The following is a 19661-nucleotide window of genomic DNA, read 5'->3' on the forward strand; positions in this document are numbered from 1 at the left end:
TTTTGTTATATTTTCTGTGACGTTATCTCTGTACTAATATTGTTATTAATCTACTGCTATATCAATAATATTTTGTAAAACGTTTATAAATTGTCGCAGTATATAGGCGGAACACTATATATGGACCTATCATATTATATATGTGGTAAATCAAATATTGAATAATTATTAATTAGCAATAATAACTGTATATCGAAGTTTTTCACATTATTTTATTTATAACTTCATGTTCCTGTTTTGGTACGTTCCATTAGACTGTTCCACTAAACATTTGTCATAAATGCAGAAAATAAAGCCTTACTTTTATCGTGTGAGCAAAACATATCTGTATCTTATCTGTCGCCTTCCATACAAGATAAGACATGTCGGTGAGATGACCTTGTACCGTGCTTCTATTTATTACGAGCGCATCACGACTGATCTTACCTCACTTAAGGGTACGACATTCGACCGAGTTCAAGCGAGCGATTTAACTCCAATGCAGCACTCTGGTACCAGTTAACCACTAGATCACTGAGGACAATGAAGTCAAATTATGTCACTCCAATCATTTTCAAGCTATTTATTTTCCTACAAATATGACATAAAATATGAACTCATATGGATGGAAAACATTACGCATAGGATGTCAACTCCTATATAAATGAAACAATTTAATCAACACTTGAGTAAGCTTCATACAAACCAATAAAATATGCATTGTCCTGCATAGGTCAATGGTAATTATGCTCAATTGTTCATTAAACAATGTAAAGCAATAAATCTAAGAGACAGAAGACAGGTACTCAGTTATCAGTTTTGTTACTCCTCTTTTTTTTTTTGGCAGTGATACCTTGTATAATTACTATTATTTACAAAATAGGTGTGTTAAATACACTGTTCCATTTGACCTTTTATTCCATAAAATATTTACTCCTTATCTATATGTACAGAGGTGAAATTTGTAGGAACTTGACTCACCAATTACAAGTTGATATGTGTGTTTTTAGTTCATCCTCGGATGCAAACACATCATCGCACTTACATTCGTATGGTGGTCTTATAACAGTATGAGCCAATATTATATGTTTCTCTAAGGCAGAAAATTTAGGCACGTAACAACCACACGTTTCACAAAGCAGTTTTTCCTTACCACTAATATTTTCTTTGTAACTTCCTACGTAAATACCATTATTGGTATGACGAACCTCACCATTCATGTGAGTAGCTCTCCAATGTGCTTGCAAAAATGGTACATCTACAAAATCCTTTCCACACAGGCAACACTGCAACGACAAAACTCCCGTGTGTGTCACCAAATGTTTTATCATGTCTTGCGAGGTCTCTCCACAAACCAAGCAACCATCTCGATTTTTAGTCCGTTTTACACCTAAGCTAACACATTTCGTTTTTACACTCACTTCTTTTTGTTTATCACTTGCTTCCTTAGTTCCTTGATCTAATAATTGAATTTTAGGAGATGCACAATTGAAAGACCTAATTTTATTGACACTACCAAGTTGTTTATGTCTAGTTTCCACTAAAGTCCTCATAGGCGGGCCGTCAGTGGATCCAGGGACAACATGCGTTGATATTAAATGCTGTTCAAGCAGCAGCAAGTCACTAAAAGCATAGCCACAAGTTTCACATAAATATGACGGTTCATTTTGCAATAAATGACTCCTGCTTACCGAATTTGGAACTGAATTGCCTTGCATGTGTGATCTTCTCCAATGAGCCTGGAGAAAAGGTAAGTCAGAAAATGTCTTTTTGCAGAGAGTACAGGTCATGGAGTTTGCTCCTATATGAATTCTCCAGTGTTTCATCAGTTCATTCACACCATACGATTTACTTCCACAGATGTTACACTTCAACAGTTTCCCATTCTGATTCTCACTATCTGCCAATGAGGAATCCTCTTCAACATCATCAGCTTCAGACTTCATGGTGTTAGTTTGCATTCCTGAAGAACTCTCAAGAGTTTCAATATTCATGCCATGCCTTGACCCATCATCACTCATCTCGTCGTCTGATTCTGTAGCATTAACTACTGTTGACTGTTTGATCATGGAATGCATGCTGTTTTCTAGTTGAATAATTGAATGATCTTGATCATCACTCCTTACAATGCTATTTTGTAATGTTGTCTGCTTTGTTAAGGCATGATTGTTCATAATGGGAACACTCTGAGGATTTTTATTACTGATCACATTATTTGTGTTTCCAATACCATACAACGCGTCTCCCATGTTACTAGATCTCCAGGACACACTATCTCTATGGTTAACGTGAGTGGACATCACGTGTTGTTCTAGTGAAGTGAACTGAGAAAATGCAAAGCCACAAGCCTCACAAACAAGTTGAGGTGCTATCTTCTGATCATTTCTCAACACTACCCCTGAATCAGAACACACACCTCCCATATGAATTGCTTTCCAATGTGCCTGCAGAAAGAGGACGTCTGTGAAAGACACGTAACAGGCCGTGCATGTAAGCGAATCGACACCGTTATGCTGTCTCCAATGTTTGACGAGCTCGTCTGCAACAGTCACCATGTTCCCACAGACCTGGCACGTGAACATGAATGAGAAGTCTTGCGTGCAATCTGCCAGTTGATAACCATTAGTTGGAAGACTATTCAGGGTAATGTAGTCATTGCTCCAGGTGTCTTGACAGCTCCTGTTACAACATAAATAATAGGCTATTTCACAAAAGATTTCATTTTTAAAACATTTTGTAAGATTAAACTACTGTAGAACCTGAGAAGCATGCAAGACATGATTCTCAAGCTAAGGCATGGTAATGATAAAGAAAATATAAAGATGTTTGTTTGTTTATTTCTGTGTAACAGGGCAAAGCTCCAATTATAATAGACAGTACAGAAGATGATGATGATAACAATAATAACAACAATGATGAGAAAGAACAGGAGAAGCAGGCAGGTGAGATGGAGGAAAAGAAGAAGAATATCATCGCTGTGTTTTTAAAAAGATTTTGCACGAGGAAGAAAAAAAGCATTGTCACTTTTAACTTCCTTAGTTCTCAAAGCAACTTTCAGTAAAATTTCAATAATTACAAGAAAAATTATGAAATTATATACTGCGTGTTCAGTTCAAAATGTGTCATGGCTCGCTGTATGCCGTCATGTGGCTAGTCGATGAGCATAGAGAATTCAATCTTCCTACACTTCCACAGAGGCATATTACCTATATGCCAGAGAAGTTGCCTAGCAAGTACGGCGTTCATTCTGAAGAGTACTTACCGATACGTATGGTAACGCCTGTAGTGGCAGGAATGTAAACTGTTTGGAAACTCAGTAAAGGTGAGTTTTTTTTTTTACTGTCGGGATATGGGAAAGGGTTAAGACGATTACTTACGTATTTGTTGACATTAACTTGGACGGTCAACATGGACATGGAGCATTTGATTTTTATCGTGGAATGTTGCCGTACACAACCGATGATAACAAATACCCTGCGTATAACTTGCCCACGCAAAACACAGTTCGAAAGAGGTTATGATAGCACACAGACTTTACAGACAGCCATCTGTTGATACGACTTTCAAGTTATACCATACATGTTCTCAAGTTCAGATTGAACGCCTTGATTAATAGGCAACTTCTGTGACATAAAAGCTTAAACTCACTTCAAATCGCTGACTCACAACAGTGACGTCATGACATACTTTGAAATGAACACCCAGTAGAAAGCAGCTTTGAAAATCAAAGGAATTAAAAGTGACAATGCTTGTTTCTTTCTCTTGCAAAATCTTTTTAAAAACACGTAGCAGGTTTTGAAGGTGCAGTGAAGATATGTCTTCTCACTCACTGATGAATAAGGTTAGGAAATGCAAGCACTGAAACCTAAGAATGCCATCAAAAGTGAGTACTATAGTGAATGTGATGTCTGTTGGAACTTAACTTAATATAATTTACACAAAAGAACACTTAACACCGGTTTATATACAATTTAACACAGAAGGATAGTTACTTATTCATATTCATCATGTTTTAAGTAATAGTATTAACATTTTAAGTTAATGTCTGTACTAACATTTAGTACTATTTGAAACAACTCTAAGTGAATGAAGACATTATTTCTTTAATTGATCTCATTTTTCTAGGTTCCCTTTTACATAGACTGCCTCTGATGTTGCTAGGTAAGATCTGAATTATTGACTAATTTCGAGGGAAAAATTGTTCCAGGGCCGGGTATCAAACCCGGGACCTTTGGTTAAACATACCAACACTCTACAGCTGAGCTACCCAGGAACTCTACCAGACACCAATCCAATTTTTCCCTCTATATCCACAGACCTCAAAGTGGGCTGATAACCGTCAAGCAACCAACATTGAGTGCACACAAACTCTGTGTGACTTAAATTGTGGTTTTCTGTTAACGAACAGTGACGTGTATTATGCAAATCGAGTTATACTTGAAAGCTCGTTTTGCATCTGAATTATAGTTTCTTTTATGTTGGTTCTAACTCTTCCCCCCTCCCGGTATAGTATAAATCCTCTCCAGGGGAAAAAGTCTGAATTCAACACTGTATGATTCTAAACATTCGAGTGAAGTTCACAAGAACCTGTGTTACAGAAGCATGAATCGTCACTATTTATAAAACTATTCAAAATTGGAAACATGTATATGAACTTTTTTCTTTACAATGATATCAGGAATGAACTCCTAGAATATTGCACGAGTCCACACCTGTGGAGTAATGGTTAGCGGTCTGGCCGCGAAACCAGGTGGCCCAGGTTCGATTCCCGGTTGGGGCAAGTTACCAGGTTGAGGTTTTTTCCGGGGTTTTCCCTCAATCCAATATGAGCAAATGCTGGGTAACTTTCGGTGCTGGACCCCGGACTCATTTCACTGGCATTATCACCTTCATCTCATTCAGATGCTAAATAACCTAAGATGTTGATAAAGCATCGGACAATAACCTACTAAAATAAAAATAAAAGTATTGCACGATCTTCGTGAGTCACTCTATATAATACTTAATATTTTTTAATTATCTATTCAATAACTGTTTCAATGGAACTGCCCAAAGAATTATGAATCGAACAAGTATTCAGTAGACTTTACTTACGTGTTATCAATCCCGGAATCGCCATTTGCACAATAGTTCTGCAAAACTTGGTACTGCTGCGTCATTTCATTTCCAGTAAACGAGCTGTTCCCTGTATATCCAATTTCTCTGGTGACTGAATTTATTCCAGACCCACTACTGCTGGAGTAACCCGACGTGTTTACTGCAGACCCGCTGCTTACAGCATAGCCTGGTGAGCTCATAGTGGTTCCACTGTTCGCAGAGTAGTTACTGGGGTCAACAGCAGGTCTACTATTTGCACGGAAAGCATGAGAGTTCATTCCAAGCACACTGTCTCCAGAATACGAAGATCCACTGCCCTGTGCATATGTCTGTGAATTCATCCCAACACCACTACTACCTGTATAAGTTAGAGTATTTATTCCTCGTCCTTTGTTCCCACAATATGTTGATGAATTAATTGCATGTCCACTGTTACCAGAATATGCAAGAGTATTTACACCAGATTCATTACTACCTGAATATGTTTGTGAGGTTATTCCCGGTCCATTATTCCCTGAATATGATGGAGTATTTACCCGGGTTGTGTTACTACCAGAGAAGGTTTGAGGTGTTAACCCATGCCCATTATCCCCATAATATATTGGCGATAGTACAGATCTATTATTGGCAATGTAAGCTAACGAATTTAATGTCGTCTGGTTACTTCCAGAGCAGACTTGCCTATCATACCCAGAATAAGACAATGAACTTATTTCATGCCTATTATTTCCTGAGTAAGATTGTGTATTTATTCCAGAATCACTGTGTCCAGGATATGTTGAAGGATTAATTGAAGGACCAGGGAAAAGTGGTGGATTCATTCCAGATGTGTTATTCAAGTGTGGCCTGATAACTCCTGAATATGTTGGTGGACTTATCCCAGGTCTGTTATCCCTAGAATAAGCTAATGAATTACTAGAGAAAGCTAGCTGTCTATTGTCTAATCTAGGTTCAAGATTTTCAGAATATGTCGGCATTCTTATTCCTCCCCCACTAACATTTGGAAATGGCAAAGATTCTGTTTGTGGCCTATTTCTTTCCCAGAATGCAGGTGGATTCACTTTATTATCTCCTATTTCATTAAATGATTGTGGAAATACGCCACATGTATTGTTTGTAAGATATGCTTGTGTTTTCACTCTCAAACCATTATTTTCAGTTGACAATGGGTCTGTAGGAGGGTCATCAGTTCTTGAGAAAGTTAAGGCAGTTGGGTCACAATCAACATTCACTACTTCTACTTTCTCAACTAAATTCTCGTCTACAGATTTCCTTTCCTCAGTAGCACGTAATTTGTCAGGTACTGAAGAGCCTGGCAACCCACTGGTACTCTGTTCAGGTTCTTCCTCTAATTTATGCTGTTTCTTTGGAGGTTCTGAAGATGATACTGCAACACTTCGAGATTCATCTTTAGAGCTGTCTGGAAACATTGCTCCCACACAACCATCAGTCACTATTTTTTTAACGTCTTTAGATATCTTGACGACTCCTTGTTTCTTCTTAACTTTATCTATCTTGTAAGAAGGAACCTGAAACAGTAATACATATTATCTTAGTTAATAGTGTTTTATATACCAGGAAAATTAAGTCTCTAGAACAATAAGCACTAAATGTAAGTTGGTTGATTGCAGGGCCTACTGTCTCCACAGACATACAGCAGCAGGCAGGATATAATGGACTTCAAAGAATTCAGGACAACGTCAAAAGATGACTATGGAAGTTTTAAAAACACACAGCAAGAACTTTCCCTCTGTATACAAAACAGGTTAAAGCAGAAATTAATTTTCACATGGTTGAGAAATGATGGTTAATTTTGCCTGAAGCCGTCTCTAAAGAGACAAAACTTTTCATATGCCATAAATCTACGACATACACTTCTTGGCTGTAGTTCCTCTCCAAAGGAAATCATGATAAGAATTCTTATTGACCTTAAAAATTCATTGCTTTCAGCTAAATTGTACTAGTCGTTAAAACTTAACTGAAGAATATTGCTGGAGAATCTTTTAAGTGTACGGTAGTGTAAATATTCGTAATTTAAATATGTATTGTATTGATTAAGGCTGGTTGAGCGAAAATAAAACATTCTATTCTTCGGAATATGCATTATATGTCTTTCTCGTGTTAAATTCTATCATACCTGGTTAACATGTTTCGGTCTTTATTGACCTTCTTCAGAACTGGCTGTTGCTGGTCTTGGCGCCTTTTGTTTTGTTTCCTGTGAGGATGTGTTTGTGTAGTGTAATGTGGAGTCAAAGAGTGTGTGTGTTCTGAAATTGAGTTATGTGTTGAGAATTTCATTTGGATGTGTTTTTGTGTGTCTGTATATTTCATATTGTTCTATAGTCCCGTCGGTCTTATTTCCGGCAGCCAATCACGTTGCAGGTCGGCTACATTTAAACGTGTGCGTCTTGTCATTCGCTATTGATGATGTAATGAATTTCCTAAGGCTCGATAAATACTTAATATAATCACCCGCCATTTTGGCTCTTTCGTTGGTGTTTGCAGAAATCACATGAGGACGTTATTTGCCACTCAATTATTTGCTCAATTACAGTGCCTTTGATTTATTATCATAGGAGCTACGACATGATAATGTTTAACGGTAAAGCAAATAGATTCCTCATCTGGTAGTTCGGCAATGAAAGAACAAAAATGGCGAAAGATACTACCTACCTAGACTTTATAGAGCCTTCACTTCCTAAGACGTAAGCAAAGGGGAGAAGTCACACCGGAAATAATAGCGACACGACTATAGTGTGTTTAGTTTCTGACTTTTTGGTTGGATGTGTAGAATTTCCATGTCTGTGTTGATGTCTCTGTAGGTGTGGTTAGCATTTGTGATTGTTCTGCATATGTGGAAGTGTTTTGTAATTTTGTTATGGCTGTGATGTGTTCTTTGTAACGTGTTTGAAATGATCTGCCTGTCTGTACTATGTAGAAGTTGTTGCAGGTGTTACATTTGATTTTGTATATGCCTTGTGTGATTGTATTTGTTTGTTTGTGTTTTTGTGTGTTGAGATGTTTTTGTAGAGTATTATTTGTTCTGTATGCGATGTTGTAATTTAATTTTTTGAACGAGGTTACAATCTTGTGTGTGTTTTTGTTTTCGTATGTTAGTGTGATGTATTTTTTGTGTTCTTGTGTTTGTATGTATTCTTATGTTTTTTGTGATTATGGTTTGCTTTCGTATTATGTTGTCTATTATGTTGGGGTTGTATACATGGACAAAATCATAAGAAACAACATAAAATTCGAAAAACAGATAACAATAAAATACAACATAGACCTAGTGAATAAAATAAAAAACAAACATATCCCACACAGTACAACATTAGCAACTTTCGACATAACTAACTATACACAAACATACTCATAAAAGACACACTACAGATACTAGAACAAATGCTCAAAAACAACAACACACCACAAGAACACATGAAAGAAATCAGCCACATCACAGACATCACAAAACAAAACTACTTCACATACAATAACAAATATTACACTCAAACCGAAGGCCTACCCATGGGATCACCCATTTCCAGCATACTAGCAGAAATATTCATACACCACATAGAACAGACATACATACTAAACAAAGACAGCAACAAAGACGCAGACATCATCATATATTGGCACAGATACGTAGATGACATACTAATACTATACAAAGGAAACAAAAGACAGATCCAAAACCTACATCAACACTTAAACAAAATACACCCAAAGCTACACTACACATTAGAAACTGAAAGAAACAAATCCATAAATTTCCTAGACATCACAATAACAAAAGTCGGCAACAAACACACATTCAAAGTCTACAGAAAACCCACAACAACAACAACAACAACAACAACACACATACACAACACATCCAACCACCCAACACAACACAAACAAGCTGCATTCCGAACAATGGTACACAGACTACTCAACATATCAATGAACCAACATTATTACAAAGAGCTAAACACAATCAAATACATAGCACAAGAAAACGGATACAACCCTAACATAATAGACAACATAATACGAAAGACAAAACATAATCACAAAAACCATAAGAATACAACACAAACACAAGAACACAAAAAATACACCACACTAACATACGAAAACAAGAACACACACAAGATTGCAACCTCATTCAAGAAATTAAATTTAACATCGCATACAGAACAAATAATACTCTACAAAAATATCTCAACACAAACAAACAAATACAATCACACAGGCGTGTACAAATTCAAATGTAACACCTGCAACAACTTCTACATAGGACAGACAGGTAGATCATTTCAAACACGTTACAAAGAACACATCACAGCCATAACAAAATTACAAAACACTTCCACATATGCAGAACACAACACAAATGCTAACCACACCTACAGAGACATCAACACAGACATGGAAATTCTACACATCCAACCAAAAAGCCAGAAACTAAACACACTAGAACAATACGAAATATACAGACACACAAAAATACATCCAAATGAAATTCTCAATACACAACTCAATTTCAGAACACACACACTCTTTGACTCCACATTACACTACACAAATATACCCTCACAGGAAACAAAACAAAAGGCGCCAAGACCAGCAACAGCCTGTTCTGAAGAAGGTCAATAACAGACCGAAACATGTTAACCAGGTACGATAGAATTTAACACGAGAAAGACATATGATACATATTCCGAACTGATATAGTGTTAAAAGTTATGTAATCAAGATGTACATTCTATTCTAAATTTTCACTTCTGAATCTTGGATCTAAAGTAAAATGTGATAATCACTCGACAACTAGGGACAAAAGAATACTAAAATACACAAACATCATTCTTATGCCAGATTCATCCAGTATACATAATGTTATTTTATTCTATTTTAGCCTTTAAAATAATTACTTTTGATATTTAAATTTCACTGATTTCAGTGGACATATGAAGTAATTTTCTCACTCTGAAGTACATTTAATCGGAATGCAATAAAATGCGCCTTCAAAATGTTTCTTCGTAATTTTCACAGCTGAAATGACAATCTAACCTCTTATCAGTTTCGTGAAAACTGGAGTAATCATATGAAATCTACTCAGAATTTTTTTTATCTACTGTACATCTCCTATCTATAGGGAATTTAATCTCCATACTTTACAGCAAGTGAACCACTCTACAACTTTCGGAATTAGAAACTAGAAAACACCGTCAATGGATGTGATTAAGAAAAATAATATTAATCATATTTTTATATTTTATGATTCTATGAATTTAACTGAAAGTAAAACATCTCTCCCAGGATAGAACTGAGTTCAGAATGTGACCCCAATGATTGATTGCAGAAGGAAATGACAGAGAATAAGAAAAAGAATGCTTCTACAGGTTTCTTTTCATATATTTCCTCATTCCAACACCACAAACTAGATACTAAATTCACATGACTACACATTCTGTGATGAACTCTTGTCTCCTGGATGCAGTAGAAGAGAATGAGAATATGCTGATATGAAGAATGATAGACATGAAGTAACTGACTTCAAAAGCACAAAACATTAGACAAAAGCAGAGACACACACACATATACAGAGTGCAGCATTTAACGTTTCCTCTTTTCATCTGACACTGTGTGCGTGGTTGGAAGGAGTTTTGAGCTTGGTGATTGGAATTAGAGGGTCTTGGATTTAGTTACCATATCAACAGGATGTTGGTTTGTGCAGCAGCGTGTTGTTGTATGGGACAATATCTGTCAAGTTAGTTGACTGTGTCTCTCCAGCACAAGTTTCAACAGACATTTGGTGATAATCAGGAACACAGAGTTGGACCATCACAAAAAATAGGCAGTGGGTGCACTGAGACACTGGATCAATTCAAGATAAACCTTATGCTCATCAGAAAGCAGTGCAGTCACCTAAAAAATGTCGAGCATGTGAGAACGGCCCTGCAGAGGAGTCCACTTGGATCAGTGAAGTGATGTTAGCATACCTGAGTTTTTAATCTGGAAGACAGAAACATGCGAAGAGTTCTGCACACTAATTTGCATTTCCATAGGAATTAACAGCTGTGAACACAGCTTTGCACGACCATTGTTGCCAACAGATGATGCAGCTGTATCTCAATCACCATGACTTCCTGAGTGACGAAGCAATTTTCTGTCTCAACAGCTCCGTAAATAAGAACTTTCCTTATTGGGCTCCTGCAAATCCACAAGCATCCACTGCAAGTCCTAAGGTCGTTGTTTGGTGTGCCATTGCAGCACAGGGAATTATCAATCCTTACTTTTTCAAGGCTGATAACGGTGCTTCAGTGACCATCAACTCCAAACATTACAACTGTATGCTGACGACCTTCTTCCTGCCTGAGTTGACTCATCATAACTGGAACATGGAGACATTGTGGTTTCAACAGCGCCATAGCACATAGGACAAATATTTCAATGAACATGCAGCATACTGTTTTCCCTGTGTGAATTTTCTATAGGTTAGAGGAATTTCGATGGCTCTCCAGATTCCCCGACCTACTACACACATTTTTTTAATAGGAAAGACTTGAAGCCTAAAGTTTCTGCTCACACACTATCCGAGATAAACAGCCTTAAAAATGCAATTCATCAAGAAATTGACGTTACGCCAGACACTCTATGAAGCCTAGTGGCTAGTGTACAAGAGAGAGATTGCAGCAATGCATTGACGTTAATGGAGGACACCTCAAGGACATTATAATCAGAAAGTCAGACCAGTATTGCAAATTCAAGAGTCTAACGTGCCTAAAATTATTCAGTGTCATTAATTTCTTTGTACAATAACTGTGTTATGACATTTTGGAAACAGAAAATGTTAAATGCCACATTCTGTACAACCAAACTGTGAATTACACGAAAGTTATAACTAAAATTAAACACAGAATTCTTTATAAATAATGTAATTACACTTTTTCATACAATATTTTCAAATATATGAAATAACATTAAGTAATAACTATTAGGATTTACGCACTCTATTTAAATTTATTTTGGATAATGAGTACACATTGTGATGATTACAAAGAGATTTACAATTCGAGATACGAATATTTGTAATGTCTTATTTTTGTATTTACAAGTATTCACGAGGAGATGTCTGAGGATCATAATGGGAATATAGTGGCCTAAGACCATCTCAATAAAAATCTTCTTAAAATTACTGATCAGCAAGAAATATGGAAAGAGATCAAGTATAGGAAGTGGAGATGGATTGGGCATGTGTTGCGGAGAGAAGAGGCTAATATCATTAGGACAGCTTTTGAATGGACTTCACATGGGGCAAACAGGAAAGTTGGTAGGCCTAGAGTCACCTGGAGTAACACTGTTAGAAGAGAAGCAGAACAACTTGGATGGCGTTGGAATGAAGTCAAAGCTATGGCTAAAAATAGAGTAAGATGGCATGTTTTCACAAGGGCCCTATGCTTCCCGGAGGAGTGAAAGGACTTTACTACTACTTATTTGTATAATAAAAGCGATAATTATTACAAAGTTCTTACACAATTTATTTTAATTAGTATCACAACCAGTAAGAAAACTACGAAAAACTACAAGCACAAAAAATAATGAATGTAATAAAAATTCATACACTTGTTCATAAAAATTCACTTAATATAAAACATTTTAAATTACATAAGTGAGATCTCATTACAGTCAATTACATTTCTCTCGGAGCATTTTTCGAATTAACGTACATTAAATGAAATGAAATCCTTTCTAATACGAAACTTGAACTATAAAAGAAAGCATAAACAATAAATACAACACATTGGAAAAGGATTAAATCTGAAAACAGCCACGATCTCAAGAAAGGATGAAGTCCCTAATGAAGTAATTCGTAACCTAATTAATGCAGAAGAAAGGAAAATGGAATAAAAGAGAGAAGTTTAAGATGGTTAGGAAACGTGGTAAGAATAGGAGGAGACAGACAGCCAAAAAACTGTCTGAATGAAGGCAGTCAGGCAAGAACAAGGGAGGAAAGTCAAAGACCACCTCGACTACATGGATGCTACTCAGTGGCATAGCATGACTTTCGAAACAAGGGAAGCAATCAAGATTAAGTTAGTAAATTAGTCTTAAAGCTAACTGAAAACTTGGCTCTGTTTGACTGGACAGTGTGACTTTTGGTGTTCCAAATAAGTACTTTAGTACGATTCTTGGCTTCTCTCAGTGCAGTCCCTATCCGGAGATCCGATTGAGGGACTATTTTACCTCCGGAGAATTTTACACTGAGGGACTCCATATATCATAAGCAGTGAAAAATATAGTGGGACTGTGTTGGTGTTAATGCAGTTAACTGTTAAGTTAACTGAAGAAAAGTATACAATTTCGCACTAATAATTAAGAATCATATGTTTGAATACGTAAAAAGAATACTCTGCTAACAGCCTTACCTTATCGTTTATAATGCAGTGTGTCATGTTTAAATGTTTTGCTTAAAAGTTAGGTAGGTGTATTTTTCTTTCTAATTATTATGTTATAAAGTCATAATATCCATCGAAATGAGTTTTCTTACACTGCAATAGTTACATATGTAGTTTCTTACTAGGTTCTTTAATGCAATATAATATCAATACATTTTTAATATTTTCATTATTTTTGTAATACAGAGTGTTTCACGAAGTTTTACCGCTACTCTCTGAGTTCATTCTTGAGATTACTTGAAACACAAATTGTAAATAAAAAAATTTGATCTGACTTTCAGCTACATTGTTGTAGGTGTTTGAAGTATACAAATTCGTGACTGACAACATAGCAATAAATCGGTGTAGAAATTGAAAGTAACAAACAAAATGGGTTTAATTCACATACTTAACATACACTGCACTCTTTATTTCAGTTTGCCATCAGATTTCCAAAGATGCCTCCCCCTACTTCCAAGCACTTCGTCGCGCGGGTATGAACAGAGAGCGTCACGTTCCGTAATTTATCAGGACTGCTTCGTATTATTACTGCAGCGTTCATAATGCGCACAAGTAACTCTTCACCATACCATATCGGCATATTCCTCCATTGTAAATTTGAACGGCATGTTTAGACAACAAACAGTAACAACACACAGTCAGCTGTTCACGCTACACTGCATGATAGTTGAACGGCATGTTTAGACAACAAACAGTAACAACACACAGTCAGCTGTTCACGCTACACTGCATGATAGTTGAACGGCATGTTTAGACAACAAACAGTAACAACACACAGTCAGCTGTTCACGCTACACTGCATGATAGTTGAACGGCATGTTTAGACAACAAACAGTAACAACATGCAGTCAGCTGTTCACTCTACACTGCATGATAGTCAACTAAACTAGCTGCGGATGGCTCTGGATGCCAATACAATGTGGGGATGCGAGCAACGTGCGTTGAGCTCTGCTCACACTGCAACTTTCATACAAATCTACAATACTCCGTAATTATTTGATATAGGTAAAGATTTTATTAGGAAAAGTTGTTCCAAATAACGTCAGGAACATGCTCTGTTACTGGCGGTAAAACTTCGTGAAGCACTCTGTATAGTTACATATAGCTTCTTTTCAAATATAATATTATTTTATTTAAAGTGAGGTATATCATTTTAGTTTTCTTTATTAACCTGCAATGTTTAAGGGGAGAGGATAGTAATTTTTAAAACTTTTTTCTTATTTGGTGTAAAATATTAATTTTTTGTATGTAGAGAGCTCATGGCTATAGCAACTCAACAAAATATAAATATTTTGAATAAATTATTTGGGAGGCAGATTTGAAAAAAAAAATGTACCCAATGCAGGATTTTACTAAACTCGATATATCTAAGCCATTTTTAAAGATAAATTCAAACACTGTGTTACAATTTATTTGTAAAAGCACGCTCTACAAACTGTCTGTAACAGAAATTTGATATTAGTTCCTACATTTGTAAAATATACAATTAAAATTTAATAACATTCTTTTTATTTTCTTTCTTGCAAACAGAGAGACTTATTTTTAAAATGAAATCAATTAGGGAAATTCCGTTACAGAGAAAAGTTTCCTAGTAGTCTAGAGAATGTGCATTCTAAATTTCATTCATACATCTTTAATAATTCAAAAATTATATCGATTTTTGTCTGGCTATGTAGCGAAAAAAGTAAAGTTCCAGAAACAGCAATCAAAGGGGGTGTGATTTAATAATCCAGAGCGCAGGAACTTGAAAAATGGCGTCTCAACATCCAATAAGGGCACAGATACCCACACAATGTTATACAATGTATTCCACACACATCACAGAGTATTTTAAAGAAAAATTTGGTTTTGAAAAAAAAATGAAGTTCCGGAAACAACAAAAAAAAGGGCGGTGTGATTTAAAAATCCAGAGCGCAGGAAGTTTAAAAATGGCGTCTCAACAACTGATAAGGGCACAAATACCCACAAAATATTATACAATGTATTCTACACATATCACAGAGTATTTTAAGGAAAAAAATTGTTTTTTTGAAAATTTACTCATTTTTCACCAAAAAATACCATCCTCTTCCCTTAAGTGGACACCTATTTGGAAAGAAAATCCGTTGTCATTTCTGTAACTCTCTACGCACTTCTCACTCCTTAGTGAAGCCAATACAACCCACAACATATCATTGCTCCTTAGCGGCACCAGGCTGATGCAATCCATAAGATATCATTGCAAAAATAAATTAAGTTTGAATATTATTATTGTATATGCATTACATTCATGCATTACTACTGGCTTGAGCAGCCATGTTCTATGCAATTACAGGGATTTTAATTTAAAAATTGCTGTCCTCTTCTAAAATACCTAATATATGTGACATCAAATTTATATAATTAAATTAAGTATATAATTTTAACTGTTAATATCTTAATTCTAACACAGTTGTCTGCTTCTAAAGTACGTACCTATAATGAAATCAAATGTGCATAGATAATAGAAAAACTTCCCGGAATAAGGCTGTAATAAACAAAACTGCAATTCATGTTTCAGGAGAAAGAAAAATAATTTTAGGGGCAGATTTCATTAGGCCTACATTTACTATCACAACCATTTGACTAAACAAGGATATAAGTAATATTCAGCCATTGAATGCAATAATTTATTGTTATAAATAAATGCTCTAAAATTGCTTTTATCACCTATATCACAAATTTCAAGAATCTGATGTTACAGCCTTCTTCCGGAGAGGTCTTCATTTATCTTTCGGTACATAGGTTTAGTTATCCATATCTTAATTCTAATATTACTGTCCCCTTCTGATATACATATAAAATGCCTGAAAGAGTATTTTAGAGCCTATTTTAATAGTTTAAAATTTATTTTAGTTAAATTAACGTGCTATTTTTAGAGTTACAATGTCCACAGCATACTCATAAATATGAACAAAATCGTTGAATAAATTTTGATGCTATGGGCGAAAATCACGAAAACAACTTATGATGATATAATAATAATAATAATAATAATAATAATAATAATAATAATAATAATATTATTATTATTATTATTATTATTATTATTATTATATACTAGTAATGTTTAATGTTATATTTTATAGTGTAGTATTAACATATTATTATATAACTACTAATAATATCGTAGTAATTTAATAGCTAAACACTACACATTATTGCATTTTGAAGAGTAGATACCATAATGCTTGCTGTTACTTGTTGTTAATATGGAGTAGCGGAGAAATGTCAGAAACAGGACTGGATGTGATTCACAACTTACATACTGTGAGAGATTTAAAGAGAAGAAAAGCGTTATGCTTCTGTCTCTCTCTGCCTTCTTTTTTCTTTTCAGCAACCTATTACCATAAGCAGTCGGAAGCTAACATCTCGTATGCTCCAATTCATCCCGAGTGAAACATTATACAGTATAAACACAAAATAACGAAATATAAGAAAAGGCGAATAATTATTAATTCATCCATATACAAATAAAAAATCGTTCTTTTAAAAATGAAAAGGCAACCAATGTTTCCACCACATCCATCTATGCCCCTGATGCTACTGGTTTAAATCTGAGGACTGAAGACACCTTGGAAAGACATACATGAAAATAAGGAAGATAATTAACTTGTCCATACTTGAAGAATCCCTATAGGAGAAACCCCTTCTTATTCTTTTCAGCGGCCTACTTCACTAAATTATACATTATACGAGTAAGTTATTCAAATTGGCATACCGTCAGCCAACAGCTAGTGTGTCTCATGCTGGAAATCTGGGTTAAACTTACAATGTGATTCCAAGTGAAATTTGTGGTTGACATAGACTGCAATCACTCCAATTTTTCTGCCAGAATTCCACAATAGCACTCTTAAATCACTATCATCATCAATTCATATGAACAACTCAGTACATGTGCATCAAAATGGTCTATCCCTTAAAATGGAAAATTTCCATACTAGTGCTGCCAGCTTTTGGCTGCAAGAGTTATTGACTATTTATGAGTGGTCTAACAACAGGAAACATCGTGGAGATTCAATATATCTCGTCAAATTTCTTGTGTTTATTGCCCTGGTCTTATAGCATTTTCAAAAAACTCAATACTGGAAATATGGAATTATCACTATAACAACCACAACACTGACAGCAACAATCACCACAACAACAACGATGACAGCGAAAATTCAAATAATGTTCATCATCAGTGCTGACGCCTTCCTGGTTAAACACTGCAAGGAAAACCCAACTTTCTCAATTAAGTTGTTATGGGTCACATCATCTCATATTTCCAGTATAATCTGGAAACAAAACTAGAAAATGTGGTACAAAAGTCAGAAAACTCTTCCCAAATAAGAATCAAAACAATGCCAATAATTTTTTACAATAGTAAGGAATTTTTGCACAAAGAATTCGTATCTAGTGGCCAGACGTTACTGCCTCCTATTAGCTAAACATTTTCCAACGTTTATTCCAAAGAACCTATCACATATGGTCTCAATACTGACAAGAGAGCATTTGTTTCTTGCTGCATGACAAGACATCAGATCATAGGGCTCTCATTGCAAGGGAGTTTTTAGCCAGCAAAAAAATCTGTGTGCTGTTTGCATCCACTAATTTACCAGATTTAGCACCATGTGACTTCTGGACAGGAGTGTGATTTTATGATGATTCTTTTACCCAGATTTAGGTGATTAAAATGGTTTGATTTCGGTGAATATTTCGAAAAAAAAAAGACAAGCAATTTTGTACATATTTACATTCTAACGAAATTTTAAAAATTATATAATAACATTAATTAAATTCATAATTCAATTTCATTCAACCCTGAGGGGATGACAGCACTACCTTCTTGATCACATGAAGGCAGTTGTTGCGGGAAAGAGAAATAACTGTTGTCTGCTTGCACTGCTCTCTGGAAGTAGACCCTAAAACTATGAATACACTGTTGCCAGGTACCATACGTATGTAATGCTGAACAATCAACTATGTAGAAATGTTCATGTATATTTTATAACAAAGAAAATTTTCACTTTTTATTTGGAAAAGAGTTATTCTTTGTGCGAATTTTCCATGAAAATATCGTGGTTATAAGTAATTTCGTAAACTTATATCAATTATGCGAAAATTCGCAGATTGTATCTCACTTAATTTTGGACTTTCATTAAGGCATTTGCATCTTCCATACATAAAATTAAGTATTTAACATATTTCGTGTATATCGTTAAGGGGAGTGGGTAGTGATGCCTTTATGATTAAAGAATTTCAGTACAAAAGTTTAGTTCAATATTTCTAGGTTTTTAGTGTTTAGAGTGGAATAAAAATTACCATGGCGATACAAAAAAAAAAAAAACCTTCCAAATTCAGTGGTATGTGAACAACTGTTAATCAAAGTTCAATATTTTTTTTCTCTTTCAGTAACGGTGATATACTTAACTGAATTTAGAATGTACAATATACATTACTTGATAACCTAAAAAATTAGAAGGCATGTGAGTGAAGATTGTAGGAAGTAATGTGCACTTGAAGTTTGAGATACATATTTAGAAAATTGGGAAAACAGGTTATCAATTAGGAACTTTTTTTGCATTTTGATAAGAAACTAATTATGTATCTTTTATACTAATATTTATCAGTGCATGGTCCCAATAATGTGTTCATTGTTTTGTCTTGTTCTATTGGCATCCCTAGTGGCCACTATTTCCTATACTTTACTTGATCCATGTTGAAAGTGTCTGTCCATAACATTTCTTCCAAGTTGTTCACTAATAATTTACTACATTATGATGTGTTCGCTTGTATAATGATTCCAAGTTCAATAGTGTCCCAACATTTAAAGCAATTAATGTGGAAACAGAAACTAAGATGAATCTACAGTAAAAAAGTACCAGACTGATAAATACTCAGTGATCCATTGACTGCAATGCAGTATATGCCGGCAATGCAAGCTCCTAATTCTCGTTAATATAATGCGAGAGAAACTGAATCTGCAACAAATTATTTTAGTCCTAAGTTATTCAACGATGCTGTATCAACTACTACCTTCTTCAGTGTCAATCAAATTGGTGATAGTGAGATGGCATTTGAGGAGATGAGGTCAAGGATTCACAATAGAATTACCTAACATTTGGTTTACTATTGGGG

At 35.2% G+C, this 19661-nt stretch overlaps 1 protein-coding gene across 11 annotated transcripts in view; it reads right to left on the reverse strand.

Moving 5' to 3' along the window:
- Positions 1 to 633: 633 nt before the first annotated feature.
- Positions 634 to 19661, reverse strand: part of LOC138715243 (uncharacterized) — a 45656-nt gene continuing 26628 nt past the window's right edge. For 4 of the 11 annotated variants that reach the window (XM_069847953.1, XM_069847952.1, XM_069847954.1 and 1 more), the window contains 3 exons: positions 11064 to 11455; positions 5074 to 6605; positions 634 to 2658 (listed from right to left, as the gene is read on the reverse strand). In XM_069847953.1, the coding sequence (XP_069704054.1) occupies positions 957 to 2658; positions 5074 to 6605; positions 11064 to 11093 (3264 nt within the window). In that variant the 5' untranslated portion in view covers positions 11094 to 11455 and the 3' untranslated portion in view covers positions 634 to 956. Of the gene's footprint in view, positions 2659 to 5073; positions 6606 to 10770; positions 11043 to 11063; positions 11456 to 19661 lie in introns of those variants that run through there. The other 7 variants (XM_069847949.1, XM_069847955.1, XM_069847950.1 and 4 more) reach the window with 3 other exon arrangements.

Source organism: Periplaneta americana, chromosome 15 (genome assembly GCF_040183065.1).
Source record: "Periplaneta americana isolate PAMFEO1 chromosome 15, P.americana_PAMFEO1_priV1, whole genome shotgun sequence".
Lineage (NCBI taxonomy): Eukaryota > Metazoa > Arthropoda > Insecta > Blattodea > Blattidae > Periplaneta > Periplaneta americana.